The 13,644-nt window shown below is 54.9% G+C and overlaps 1 protein-coding gene across 1 annotated transcript in view; it reads left to right on the forward strand.

Moving 5' to 3' along the window:
• The first annotated feature begins 7,211 nt into the window (after nucleotides 1-7,211).
• Nucleotides 7,212-13,644, forward strand: part of Ncor2 (nuclear receptor corepressor 2) — a 108,319-nt gene continuing 101,886 nt past the window's right edge. Inside the window, exons 1-3 of the mRNA XM_032887252.1 lie at nucleotides 7,212-7,422; nucleotides 12,390-12,517; nucleotides 13,187-13,364. Of these exons, the coding sequence (XP_032743143.1) occupies nucleotides 7,318-7,422; nucleotides 12,390-12,517; nucleotides 13,187-13,364 (411 nt within the window). The 5' untranslated portion in view covers nucleotides 7,212-7,317. The remainder of the gene's footprint in view (nucleotides 7,423-12,389; nucleotides 12,518-13,186; nucleotides 13,365-13,644) is intronic.

Below are 13,644 nucleotides of genomic sequence, written 5' to 3' on the forward strand. Positions count from 1 at the left end.
GGTTGGGATCCAAGTGACCACAGGTTTCTCTCCTGGCCATCGGGGAAGATCGGGTAGACAGCTCAGGGCTGGCTGGGCCAGGGGACTGCATTGCAGGGCTCCTATGACTGGGCAGTTAGTGACCAGCAGTCTTTGGCTGCAGAGGCACAGCCACGTGTGGCTGTCTGCTGTTCCCTTCAGGCCATCAGTGACCTCTCCTGGATTCCTCCAGAAGGGACCCACAGGTAGTTCCATGGCTAGGCAGGCAAATGTGTGGTTAGGTGGACAGGTGACTAAGCAGGGCTCTGGCCTGATCTGGGTTTCAGGGTCTCATACCTTTCATGAATTAGAGGTTCTGAAAAGCCCCTCCCAGCCTAGGCCCATGATGAGCTGGTGGGCTGTAGCCCCGCAGATATGAAGCATTATGAGGCCCAGCTAGCCTCAGGGTTTGTGGGCTGAGGTGGGTTTGAGGGGGGACCTTTTGCTTATTATGCTGGGTATGGAGTCTCTGGGGCCTGGAGGGAGTTGCATCAAGGGGCCTCCTGGAGGAGGCATGAGTGTTCGTGCCTGCATGTGCATCTGCCCACATTGTGATAATTACTTCAGTGTTTTGAATTGCGTGGCGTGGACGTGTTGGATGCTTTCTTTCTTTTTTTTTTTTGGTTCTTTTTTTTGGAGCTGGGGACTGAACCCAGGGCCTTGCGCTTCCTAGGCAAGCGCTCTACCCCTGAGCTAAATCCCCAACCCCGTTGGATGCTTTCTTAGCATGCAGCTGAACTCCAGAGCCTTCGCCCTGTGAAATTCTGCCCCAAGCCCCCTCCCCCATGCCCGTCAACCCCCTCTTCCCTATTCTAGCGGGCACTGTTTGTCTCTGGCCCCCTGCTCATGTGTCACCTGGGCTCTGGGTCTCTCTTGTACAGGAGGGAGATGAAGGACCTAAGTCTGACTACCCAGCCTGTAAGGATGTGGGTCCTCAGGCTGTCCCTGCTGAGAGATGGGCCTGTGTCTTTCCCTAGTGGCTTTGGTGATCTTCTCTCCGTCACTGTACCAGGACCTTGAGTAAGCAGAGTGCTTCAGGGCCACCCAGCTGGTGTCATGACCCCTTGCCCCTGGCATCTCTACCCCAGCCCCTTGTGATTCTTTCTGTCTATGGGCAGAGTGGCCATGGCGATAGCCAGATGGAGGAGAGGGATTGATGGAAACCTGAGGCTACTTAGGGTGGCTGGGGCATGAGGAGGAGGAACTGGGGAGAACCTAATGTGGGGACCGGAGAACCGCATGGCCAGGGTGTCACCAGCTGTGCTTTAGCCTCCCCTTCCCCCAGCTAAAAGTTAAGTAGTGGGCTGGGGAGATGCCTCAGTCAGTCAAGTGCTCGCCACCCATGCCCGAGAGCCTGAGTTCTGTCCCCAGGTGTGACAACTTCCGGGGAGGTAGTGACAGGCCGAGCATCGGCCTTCGTCCTCTGGAAATTCCCAGTGAGAGGTCCTGTCTCAAAATACAGACGGTCGTGTCCTGAGGGGTGATACCCACATTTGATCTCTGGATTCTGTGTGCACGCACGCACGCACGCACGCACGTACACACACACACACACACACACACACACACACACACACACACACACACACACACACACACACACACGTAATAGCAAAAAAATAAGCACAAAGCCATAAGGAAGAAGTGACTCCATCTGCTTTGGCAGGAGCTAGTGGCTGGCTGCAGCCCAGGGGACACCCATGTGGCTAAGTACCAGAACCCGTGGCCCACGCTTCGTCAGAGTTTTTCAGTCCTAGGTGGCCGTGGCCTGTGGACATTGTAGGCTCTGAGCAGAGGAGCACCCCTCTCTGTGCTGTGGTTTCCCCATCTGTTGAATGGTTCAGGTGTGTTTGGTGTAAGGCTCGGCCAGAGAATACACTGTGGACAGGGCCCATGATGGGGACTCAGCTGCTGCACGATAGGGGGAGGACCTTTTGAGGGCCACAGGGAAGCCTTTCCCTGGGGACAGTGCCTTTCTAGAGGTAAAGGCTGGCCTGCAACTCAATAGCTTTCCCGTGAAGCCTCCTACCTGAAGCACAGAGAAGTCCGTACCTAGCCCAAGACTGCACAGCAGGGTAAGGGGTAGAGTTGGTCTCTGGCCTTGTTCCAGTCATTTGGGATAATAGCTTATGTGGCTCTGTTGAAAGGGGAGCTCTCTAGGATTGGGTGGCTCTCATCGCCATCATTTCTACTCACTGACCAAGAACTTGTGACTTGGCTTCACTCTCCATTGCTTTGACCGTGTACTTGATCCCAGCCAGGGGTGGGGCTGGGGAGGAGGAGCCCTGTGCGGTGGGGAGACGATGTGGGGTACAGGGAGCTTTTAAGATTGTCCCCAGTGCCTAAGTTTGGTCAGGAGCCTCAGAAACCCTTAGAGAAAGCATTGCCAGGGGATAGACTCTTCATGTGGCAATATGGTGTTCCTGGCAACTTCTGGCTCCCACAGAAACACAGGAGCAGGGAGGCACATCTGTCAGGCAAAGTTTGTGGCCAGTGTGGTTCCTGTCCACAAGGCTTTAGGTATCTGTGGGAACTGGACTATACCATGTCCTACTGGGATCCCCTGCTCAGGGAACTTGGCAGATCCCCTGCTCTGGGTTCTGAAGCTTGCCTGGGCCTGGCAGTCCCTGGGCCCCATGGTGGATATGAGCTCTGGCTTCTGACTGCCACGCACATTCTAATTCTGGGACACCTGCTCCCCCTCCCGCGCCCCCACACCTTGTCACCTCCTGTTCTACTATAAGTTTGATAGCAGTGGGTGCTACTTTGCCAGGAAGTTGTAAGCTAGTGCTGCAGACAGCGTGTCCCATGGCTGTCACTCCCTCTTTCCCATTCTTCCATCTCCCTTGTCTAAACTAGGCCACTGGCTGTGTCTCAGAGGGCCACATACCTGCCTGCAGTCCTGGGAGGAGGCTGCTGCCATGGGGCGGGGCACAGGTGGGCCCTTTACCAGTGGGGCTGCCCGTTTCTGCTGGCCACAGTCCTTTGCCGAGTGTCTGTTAAGCTAGCCAGCACTGTGAGGAGAAGGAATGGGATTGGGGCATACGTGTCACCTGAGATGTGTGATGCACCGGCCTCGGATGATGTGCCAGAGGCCATAACTGTAGTAATGCACACCCTGGGTTCAGCTAGGCCCTGCCCCTGTAGAGCGACAGAGATGGTCCACAGAGATGGTCTTGTTGAGATTGCCACCCGAGAGCCTCTTGCCTTCCGGGCTTCTCCTTTGGCGCTGCCTAGACAGGTTCCTCCTGGCAGACCGTGAAGCCAGGACCCTGATGTCACCAGGCTGCAGCCGCTCCACCATGAGGTGTGTGAAGACGGCCCTCCCTGTCGCAAGCTCGCGAGGCTTCTGTCTGGCTCCTACCCGATGCTCTGCCATCTGCTCACTTCCCTTCCCAGTTGCCGTCGCCCCATCCCACAGTCTGTCTCTAGCTTGGACGTTTATAGTGGTTCGCCAGCTGTGCTACCCGTGGCAAAACACGGACGCTGTACCGTCCCTCTGTCACCTTCTGGGACTCCCCATGGCTCCTGGAACAGAATCTATTTGGATTCACCATAGTCTGCGGGGCCCTGAGTGACCTCCTTCCGTCTAATTCAGTGGTGTTCTCAGACATAGAACATCTAGTCTCGCCCCTGGGCTTTTGCCTCTCTGCCTGGAACACCCTGCCTCCTTGTTCACAACATGACTGTTACAAAACCTGTCAGTCGTGTCCGCCTTTTTCCTTTGTGACCCGTGCTGTGCCCCTTGTGGACATTTGTGTGAGTTGGTCACACATACACACCGTGTTGCTTAAGTATCTGGCTCCTTTTGCTCAGCGTGACATCCGTGTTGTTTTTTATCTTTTCCCTTTTGGTTGAGAAGCGCTGTCATTGAATGGGCAGGCCACGCTGCGGGCGTTTCCGTCCTGTGACTGTTGGGAATGGGGTGGTTCTTAACAGCGGGCAGGTCTGTGTGACTCGAGTTCTTTGAGCTTCTAGGAGTGCGATTGTGGATCCTCAGTAATTCTGTGTTTCAGGTGTTGAGGGCCTAGCAGATTGTTTTCCTGATTTGTATTTGTTTTCCAAGCTGGCACCAAACAAGGCTAAGGGTAGAAATGTGAAAAGGGGGTTGGGTTAAACTCATAGGGGTGAGGTCACCTCTGGGGGTGGAGTCCCCTCTGGTGGGGTGGGGTCCCCTCTGGGTGTGGGATCACCCATGGGGTTGGGGTCACCTCTGGGGTTGGGGTCATTCATGGGGGTGGGGTCACTCATGGAGGTGAGGTCATAGAGTCTAGGCTTTAGGGCCACCCTGAACGTGGGGACACTGGATGACCTTGGACCATGTAGCTCCTGTGTTCCTAGGGGGTGCCCTGTGAATCCTGGACCAGCCAGGCCGGGCTGAGGTACAAGGTTCCCCAGAGGTGGCTTAGGGAGGTATCCTCTCTGCCTCCCCTCCACTTCCCCTGGCCAAGAGGGTAGACATTGTGGACGACTTCCACCTCCCAGCCTTCCTGTGTGTCCTCAAAATCAAATAGTGGTTTTGAAGCCCTCCACAGGTATGCATGGTGCTGGACCATGCCACCCAGGATAGTCAACCTTGGGGTGGGGTTTGCATTGATGGTGCTGTGGGCTGGAGGTGTGGCGGAGGCCTGTTTAGCCCAGCCCCTCCCAAGGCAGCCGCTTACCTCAGGCCCAGGACAGCTGCCATGTTGGCCTCCACACTCCGTGTTCCTAAGTGTCATGTGACGTGTCTCATTTTGGTGCGAGGTTGTCTTTGTGAGCGAGACTTCTTGGTAGCAAGTAACAGCGTCAGCCAGGGCCGTCAGAGCAAAGCCATGCCTGCCCAGAGGGCTCAGGGATGGGGGGTCCACTGGGTTTCCAGGCTGAACTATCGGCTTATTATCCCTTTCTTTTGGCCACAGACTCACTGTGGTTGGGGATGGCGTCCATGTAGCTGGTGTGGAGAATACTCGGGCTTACTGCAAGCTGGGGGCTTGGCGTGCACTAGCGCTGGGTGTGAGTTCACACTTTACCTGGGCTCTGGGGATTCAGGAGGCAACACTGCGGCAGAGAGCTTCTCGTTTACAATTAGTAATAAAAAAAAAATCATTTTATTTTAAGCTGGGAATTTCACCCGGGACCTCACATATGCTGGGCAAGTGCTGTTACTGAGCCACGCCCTCACCGGGCCTCATTGAGGATTGTAGGCAGAGCACTGCCTCTGAGCTGTATCGCCAGCCCTTTTCATCCCTTCCTCCCTTCCTCCCTTCTCTCCCCTCCCCTCTCCCCTCCCTCTTCTTTTTTCCCCAAGACAGGCTTTCTCTGTGTAGCCCTGGCTGTCCTAGAACTCACCACTCACTTTGTAGGCCAGGCAAGCCTGGAACTCGGAGATCCTCCTGCCCCTGCCTCCCCAGTGCTGGGGTTAAAGGTGAGTTCCTCCAAGCCTAGCTCCTTTTTGCATTTTGAGGTAAGGTGTGACTTAGTTTCTCCAGCTGCCTTTGAATTTGCACTCCTCCTGCCTCAGCCTGCTAAGACGGATGAACAGGTCCATGCACCGTGCTCGGCTGTGTTGTCTTCTGACACTTCTGCTTTGTGTGCTACTGGGTCTCTGTGTGCCAGAGTTTGGCATTGCTGCCACACTGAAGGAAAGGGACTGACTTCGAGCAACGTCTCCAAGGTGTGACTTGGGAGGAGGGGGTGTGTGTGTGTATCTCTCTCTCTCTCTTTGTGTGTGTGTGTGTGTGTGTGTGTGTGTGCGCGCGCGCGTACGCATATACACAGGCAAATTTAGGAAGTACCTTACATTGGTGACATCTCATTGACCCTGAGGGGTAGGGACAGTGCCACCTACACTTTGGAAATTCGAGAGCTGAGATTCTGAGAAAGGACTGCACTCCCTGAAGCCATGGCTCTTGGCATCGTTCTTGGTTCAATGTTCTTGTGTTCATAAGTGTCATGTGATATGTCTCTTTGGTGATAGGTCCTGTGCGAGCCAGAGTTCATGGTAACAAGTAACAAAGTCAAGCCAGGGCCGTCGGAGCAAAGCCACGCCTACCCAGGGTGCTCAGGGATGGCTGTCCACTGGGTTTGCAACATGACTTACCTGTTCATCTTTTAGCCAGTCACCGCCTTCCTGTTCTGACCATCTGATTTGCCATGCCCAGGTCACATGACTCTTCTTGGGGCCTGGGTTGGAGTGTCAGGTGCACACTGGTAGCTTGGGAAGGGGGTGGGGGGGGTCAGTGGCTTTTTGGATCTGCAGTCTTCTCCCTCCATGTTTCATTTCCCTGCATGAAACCTGACACTGGCTAACACAGGCCATCTGTTGTTAGCAGTTAGCCCAAGAGGAAGGGCCAGGCTGAAATTACAGGGAGCTAGGGGTCTGGTCAGTCTCCTCCTCATCCTCTTGTGTCATCGCTTGGGATACAGCCCAGCCTCGACTCTGGGTGCAGTGTGGAAGAGAGGGCCTTAGGGAAAGAGAAGAAGGACCGGACCACGGGGCTGTCTCAGACTTTCCACTGTGACCTCTCTGGTTCCTGCAGTTCTCCCTGTTCCCATCCTCGAGAGCACTGCATTGTTGTGGCTCTTCTTGTGTTAGCCATGGAGGTTCCTGCCTGGAAGGTGGCCTTTCTCCATCCTAGACCTGTTTGTGGCCCGCCTGTCCAGGATGCTTGTGTCTGGTCCTGTCTGTCCCTAGTGTGACCCTCAGCATCCTGTTTCCCGACCCCCAGTGGCACCAGGCCAATCTCATCCGTGTCCTTTCCACATCCTGAATCAGTCTCTGGCTGAGGAAAAGCCAAGCAGCCTTGCTTAGCAACCGTGTCACCCCGTGGCCCTTCGTGGGTCACTGCCGTGTACCGTTCTTGCTAGCACACAGCCCAGGGACAGGCCCAGCAGCTGTGAGCTGGAGCTGCCAGGGGCTTTTGAAGAACTTTGTCCTGGAGATCTGGAAAGTCCCAACTGTGGCATGAGCTGGCTGCCCAAGGTGGGTGTGGGAGCCGTCGGATGGCTGTGGGTATGGTATCCACACGGAGGCTCCCAAGCCTGCTGGCTGAGGCCTGTCGAGTAGGGAGATGGCTTGTGGAGGGTAGGCAAGGTGTTGGTGGCTTTGTGCTGTCCTTGGAGAGGAGGCTCAGGCAGGAGAAAAGGACTAGGCCGCAGTAGCCAGGGACCAGCTGCCTCCTGTTCAATTTGTTTTCTTTCTCTTTCCACAGGTACCTGTGACGAGGTCACCGGCCAGCAGATGACCGAGACCAGCCCCTAGTCCTAGGTGTGGTCAAGAGTGTATTGGGTTCCAAAGCCTTCCTGGACCCTACCACCATGTCAGGATCCACACAGCCTGTGGCACAGACATGGCGGGCTGCTGAGCCCCGCTACCCACCCCATGGCATCTCCTACCCGGTGCAGATAGCCCGGCCCCACACGGTAAGGGGCATGTCTGGCTCAGTACCACCCCTGCTGCAGAATACATCTTCTGAAGGCAGCCACTGCGGCGCGGCCTAGGTTGATTTGGTCTCAGTGGGGAGACTGGTGGCAGCCAGCTGTGGTGATGGAGGTCTGCAATCTCGGTTGTGGAGGTGAAGGCAGGAGGATTTCCATTTTGAGACCAGCCTAGGCTACATAGCAAGTCTTGTTTTAGTGTGGGAAGGCAGAAGCTGAGGCTAGGCTGAGTGGACACTGCTTATATCTCGATGGACAGTGGGCTTGGCGTGCACGATAGAGCGCCCGTGGTGTACACTCCCCTCACAGTGGGACCCATTTCTGCTGTGTTTGGGACTGGGGTGGTTTTGGACAGGGAGACTGAGGTCGCACTTCTTCCCAACCCTCAAGATCTTGGTGCCTATTTAGCTGTAAGACTCTGAAGCCCAGAGCAGCGTCGGCCTCGGCCAGGGTCCTGTTCCTGTTCACTTCGTACTGTAGAGCCTTTGAGTCATCTGTGTCGGCCTTCGTTGTGAGCCTGTTGTATACCATGTCTCTGGCTGTTGAGTGAAGGGGTGTGATGTGAGATGTAGCAGTCACAGCTAGGAGGGAGTCCCTGTGTGTGTGTGTGTGTGTGTGTGTGTGTGTGTGTGTGTGAGAGAGAGAGAGAGAGAGAGAGAGAGAGAGAGAGAGAGAGAGAGAGAGAGATGAGAATGAGAATGTGTGTGTATCTATGCTTGTGCCTGTCCCTCCTGGATGGTGTGGTCCATTTCTGTGACAGAACTATATTTGTGTGGGATGCGGTTTTACTTGTGAGTCAAGAATGCTTTCCCAAGAGCTCCAGAGCCCGATGCATAGTGGCTCCCCCAGAACTGAGAACCTATGTGCAGAGCCAGCTGTACTCTGAGTGGCAGGTCCTTGGATGGAGCAGCTGGGGCCTAGAGGGAGAAGACAAGCCCTAACTAACCATCGTCCTGGGTTGGGGTCCTGTACGCCCTAGCACCCGGCCTTATACCTCCACTCCGACCATTTATTCGCTGCATGAAGCACTGGGTCACAACTAAGCTAGCAGCAAGGCCAGCTGCTCTCCGATGCGCCATTTAAGGTTGGGGGTTCTCAGTTCCGTCACCTATAAAGCAGGGGTGATGACAACACCCACAGGAATGCCAGTTCATGCCCCCATGTGGCTGTCCATTGCCACCATAACTTGATACTGTTAAAGCCATTTCCTGGATGGGCCCTGTCTGGGGTTTGACTATCTCTTTCCCCTGCAGACTCCCCTCCCCCATCCCAGCCCCCCAGGCAGATGTCCATGGCCTCTTCCTTCTCCTTCATTCACACTGCTCATCCGGCTGCTGCGGCCCCTTCCTTCATACCTGACTTCTTGCTCTTTGCCCCACTTGTGCCCTCTCCCCAGCATTTAGGGTCACTGGCTGACCCTGGGCACCTCCCACTCTCCTGCTGTGCTGTTGGTGACGCAGGATGCCGCTGGACCGGACCCAGTGGCTACTAACCCCTCTGGGGTGAGTGTGACCTAATGGGATAGCTTACAAGTCGGAACATGTCTGTCCCCTAGTGGGGCCCACGGGTTCTGTTCCAGGGGACCTGCTTGCTCTTCGGCCTCCAGCCCTTGCTGGGCCACCAAGCAGGGCTCTGCTGATGCCCAGCGTCTGTGGAAGGTTTTTCTCTGGGTGGATATTGAGGCCTCATGACTTTTCTGTGCTGGCTTGGTGAAGTCAATCCCCCTCCCCGACTGTACCCCATCTCTTTCCTGTGGCCCAAGTCTGGGTAGCGCACAGACGGGAAAAGATCCTACACTTTCCCTCTTAATGCTGTGTCTTAGGAAAGAGAGGGCAGAGAAGAGAAGCCATGGAGGCCTGTAGGGGAGAGCACAGCATCTCAGGGAGCCACCGTGGTTCTAGCCCTGGTGTAGTGACCAGCTCAGTGTGTGGGGTCCTGGGCCTGGGTACGCATGATGTGTGCCACTCACACACTCTAGCAGGCCTATCTTCGAGGAAGCTCTGCGCTCTCAGTCAAGTGAACTGCGTATAAAGCGGCTGGGGTTCTACCGAGGTGACGCCATGCTTGGGCTACGAGCGGGTCTCTGTGTGATGTGACAGTGGGCACCCCCTGCCTACAGCATCAGACTGTTAGTCCCCTCGTGTCATCGGGAATAGCATGCTTCCTGTGAGCGGCAGGCTTCCTTGTCACACCCTATAGTTTGTCCCGTCTTCATGCTGCTGGCAGTGGGGTGGAAGAGCCACGTATCCGCAGGTCAGTGCCGGGCAAGGTGTGTGCAGGGACGCCTGACAAAGTTGACTGTCTCTAGCCTTGGCCTTGGGCCTAGCTGGCTGACTCTTGGCTGTGGGATGGACCTGCGGGCTGTTGTCCAGTTATTTACAAACTGCTATGCCACACGGGGCTCAGGCTGCTCCTGTCTAATGGCACTGGGTGCTGGCTGGGGCTGACGTCCTGGGTGTGTGGGCACATCGTGGGTTCCTGCACCACCTGCACATGTCACTTGTTACTGCCTCAGGGTCCTCATTGGTCTGTCCATTCATTTACTCACTCTCTCGGTCATTGACCTGTCGGTTCGTTCTTCACTCATTAATGAATTCACTCGTTCATTTGTTGGACAAATGCAGATTAGGTTTGTCACAGGCCAATTTCCAAGCCTTGGGGACAGAGCTGTGAAGGCCTGAGAAACCCTCTCACTCTGGGGAGCTGACATTCTCTTGGGGAACAGTGAGCAAAGGCCAGGCTGGAGGAGGCCATGTTTAAGTGGTGAGCCTAATATCGTTGGTGGAGCTGGGACGGGAGAGGAGGGACAGGCGATGCATGGCGTCTGGGTGGGCAGTGCCCCAGGCTGCGTGGAAGCCCTGAGGTGAGGCTCCGTTGGAATGAACACACCACTCAGGAGTGACCTGTGAATCCAGGGTTCACAGGGCTTGGCTGAACTCTGCCTCCATATGACCTCGTGTGCGTCTCTACTTCTTAGACTTGTGCTGGGGTACAGTGTGTTTCTTGGGGCTCCCCACTTGTTCTGTTTGTAGTGGAAATATCCGGGGGGTGGGGTGGGGCTCTACTCCTGAGTCAGGTGTTGTGATCAGCCACGGGGCAGGTTGTGACCTGTGACCTGTGACTGTCCCCGTTCCCTGCGGAGGTGCCAGTCGAGCCTCACCCTGTAGAACCTGTGCTGTCCTTGCTGTGCGACCGAGAAGAACCGTTCTTGCTTCTGGGCCCCTCATTCTCTTGTTGTTCACACCACCCATGATATCCTCCTTGTGTGACTGCCTTGGGGGGTCGCATTAGACAGCTCGTGCAGAAGGCTTGGTTGCAGTGACCTGAGTATGGGATCCGTTCTCTCCAAGTCCTCCTTGGCAGGGCCATCCTGGTAGCCTTGTCCTTCTCCTGAGTCTTGTTTTGCAGGGTCTTGATCGCCAGATCCTTCCCTTGCTGTTTGGTCTCTGAGGTTTCCCAGTTGCTCATCCTCTAGGGGCAGGAGCCTGGCTGCTTCCATAGCCTCAGCACACTTAGCTGCTATCATTGATTCTTTGCAGTAAGAACTGTTTAAGACACAAAGCCAGGGCCTCGAAAGAGCCTGAGCTGCTTTTCAGGGGATCTGAGCATGGTTTTACGCATCCACGTCGAGCAATTCATAGCTGCTTCTAACTCCAGGGTATCCAATGTCTTCAGGTTCTCTCTGGCTTAGGTGGGCACTGGACTCCAGTGCATAGGCACATAGACATACACACAGATACATAGAGATAAAATGAAATCTAAAACAAAATTAAAAGGACCGAAAAGGAGAAGAAAATATGCCAATGGAAAACTAAGTTAACCTATAGTTCTATAGTTCATGCTATCTGCGGCTATACCCGAGACAGACATTACTAATCGATTGCTGTGCATGTAATCAAGTGTCCAGGCTGATAGACTAGATTGATTGGCCTGGTGGTCTTGTGGTTTTTTTTTTTTTTTTTGAATTAGAGATGGTGTGAACACTCGGCTCTCTCCTCTCTCAATTCCTTCATTTTCTCACCGTGATAAGGTGATCTTGACCCTTGTGAAAAATGTAGGGGTTGGTAGGACGCTAGTGAGCAGGGAGGGAGCCTGGCACCACGATGAGACTTCAAGGTTGGGGGAATTTGTCAACTGTGTTGACTCCCCAGCACTCTTGCTGCAAGGGTAGGCTAAGGGTGAGGCCTCCTTCATGGACCTCAACACCAGGTGTGGTCCGACCAGCGAAATCACAATCACTGTTCAAAGCTGGAGGGTGTAGCCTCCCTCCCCCTATCCCCCACATTTCATAAGCTAGCTGTTTTTCTCGTGGTGGGCGGGACTCCTGAACAGCTGCTTGGCTGGGATCTGGGTTTACATATCTCCATCTGTCCTGGCTACGCAACCCTCCTCTCCCTTTCGTGTTTTGAGCCTGACTCTTCACAGGGATACCTGTCCGAGGAGACCTGGGTCTCCATTGAAGGCAGATACATTTCTGCCCTGTGGGCCGCTCCATGCTCACCAGTGCCCTGCTAAGGCAATACCCAGCCCCATGTCAGTAGGCAGGGCCTGGGAGAAGTGACACATTGTTCTCTAAACCTGCAGCTCACTGGTATGGGCAGTGGGATTTACAAGCTGACCGTTGTCCAGCCTGTGGCCTTAGAGGACCTGTGCTTTGCCCTCGTCCCCCTCAGATGTACCAGCTAGAGAGTGGGACGATACAGGGATACCACATACATGCCCCAGTGTGGCCTGTGTGGGGATGTAGAGTCCAGTACTAAGGTTATTATGATCTTCTACAGTAAGGGGTACCCCCAGCAGTACCTTGTGGCTCCAGGGCTTTAAGCGTGGTGGGAAACATCGCTGTGGCAATTGTAGCTAGAGGATGTAGGCTGGAAACTCATCTGGGCCTCTTGGTGGCAAGGAAGCTGCCATTGCTCCTGTGCTTGCTCACTGCTCCCTTTCTTCCACAGGACGTGGGGCTGCTTGAGTACCAACACCACCCTCGCGACTACACCTCACACCTGTCACCCGGCTCCATTATCCAGCCACAGAGGAGGCGGCCCTCACTGCTATCTGAGTTCCAGCCTGGAAGTGAAAGGTGAGGAGATGTTGCCACATTTTGTCTAGGCTATGGTGTCTCTCAGGTAGATAATGATAGTTTTTGTAGGTAAAGCTGCAGGGGTCCAGACTTCAGCCCTTCCCAGCACCACTTCCTCCTGGTGGCATCCTAGGGCCATGACAGGGCTGTACTCTCCCAGGAGCAGGGGCTGAGGACTTATAGGTAGAAGAGGTATGACCATCTATCCACCCAAGGTTAAGGAAAATTAAGAGGCAAAAGGCTCACATCTTTCTGCCTGCTGACTAGATCAGTTTTTAATAGCAGAAGTGCTGTGATCGGCTAGTGATGTCTGCCCAGGGAGGGTTAGAAGGAAAAGTGTTGTGTATGCTGTTCTTTGTGTAAACCTTATGGTGCTTCTCAGGCCTGTGCTTTAAAACCCCCAGGGGCTTGTTAAAATGTAGTCTTGGTCAGTAGCAGTGGTTTGGGTTTTACGTTTTGCATTTCTGGTTAGCTCAAGAGGGTCTGTGGGGTTTTCAGGCTGGGTAGTCACAACAAGTCCTCATGAGTCAGAACTATGTCCTCTCCTATCAGGGAAGACAGAGGAACCTTCTAACAAGGCTCCTCATGAGAACCCGGCTAGGCAGACACCCGGATTCTTGGTCCTAAGCTTCTGTCTCCTGTGTAATGTGTGTCCCTGGCCTCCCACAGGTCTCAGGAGCTCCACCTGCGCCCTGAGTCTCGCACCTTCCTGCCTGAACTGGGCAAGCCCGACATAGAATTCACAGAGAGCAAGCGCCCACGCCTGGAGCTACTACCTGATACCCTGCTGCGCCCGGCACCCCTGCTGGCCACTGGGCAGCCAAGTGGGTCTGAAGATCTTACCAAGGTATACCCCAGCCAGGCCTATAGGCTTGTCAGCTGCTGCCACTGCTGGTGTAGGCAGGCAAGGGGCTGGGGCTGGGGACAGGGAAAGAAAAGCTGGGTGGGGCGTGGGTGTGAGGATGGGACGGAGCGCTGGAGCCGCCGCCAGGTGAGGAGAGAGGGCGTGGGTGATGGAAAGAATTGGGAAGGTATCTCTAGCTGGCTGGCAGGAGCATACAGACCCTGTGGTGGGACCCGGTGTGTGGCTGTAGTCACACCCTGGTGTGACTGGGAAGTGTGGAGTG

This window comes from Rattus rattus, chromosome 16 (genome assembly GCF_011064425.1).
Source record: "Rattus rattus isolate New Zealand chromosome 16, Rrattus_CSIRO_v1, whole genome shotgun sequence".
Taxonomy (NCBI): domain Eukaryota; kingdom Metazoa; phylum Chordata; class Mammalia; order Rodentia; family Muridae; genus Rattus; species Rattus rattus.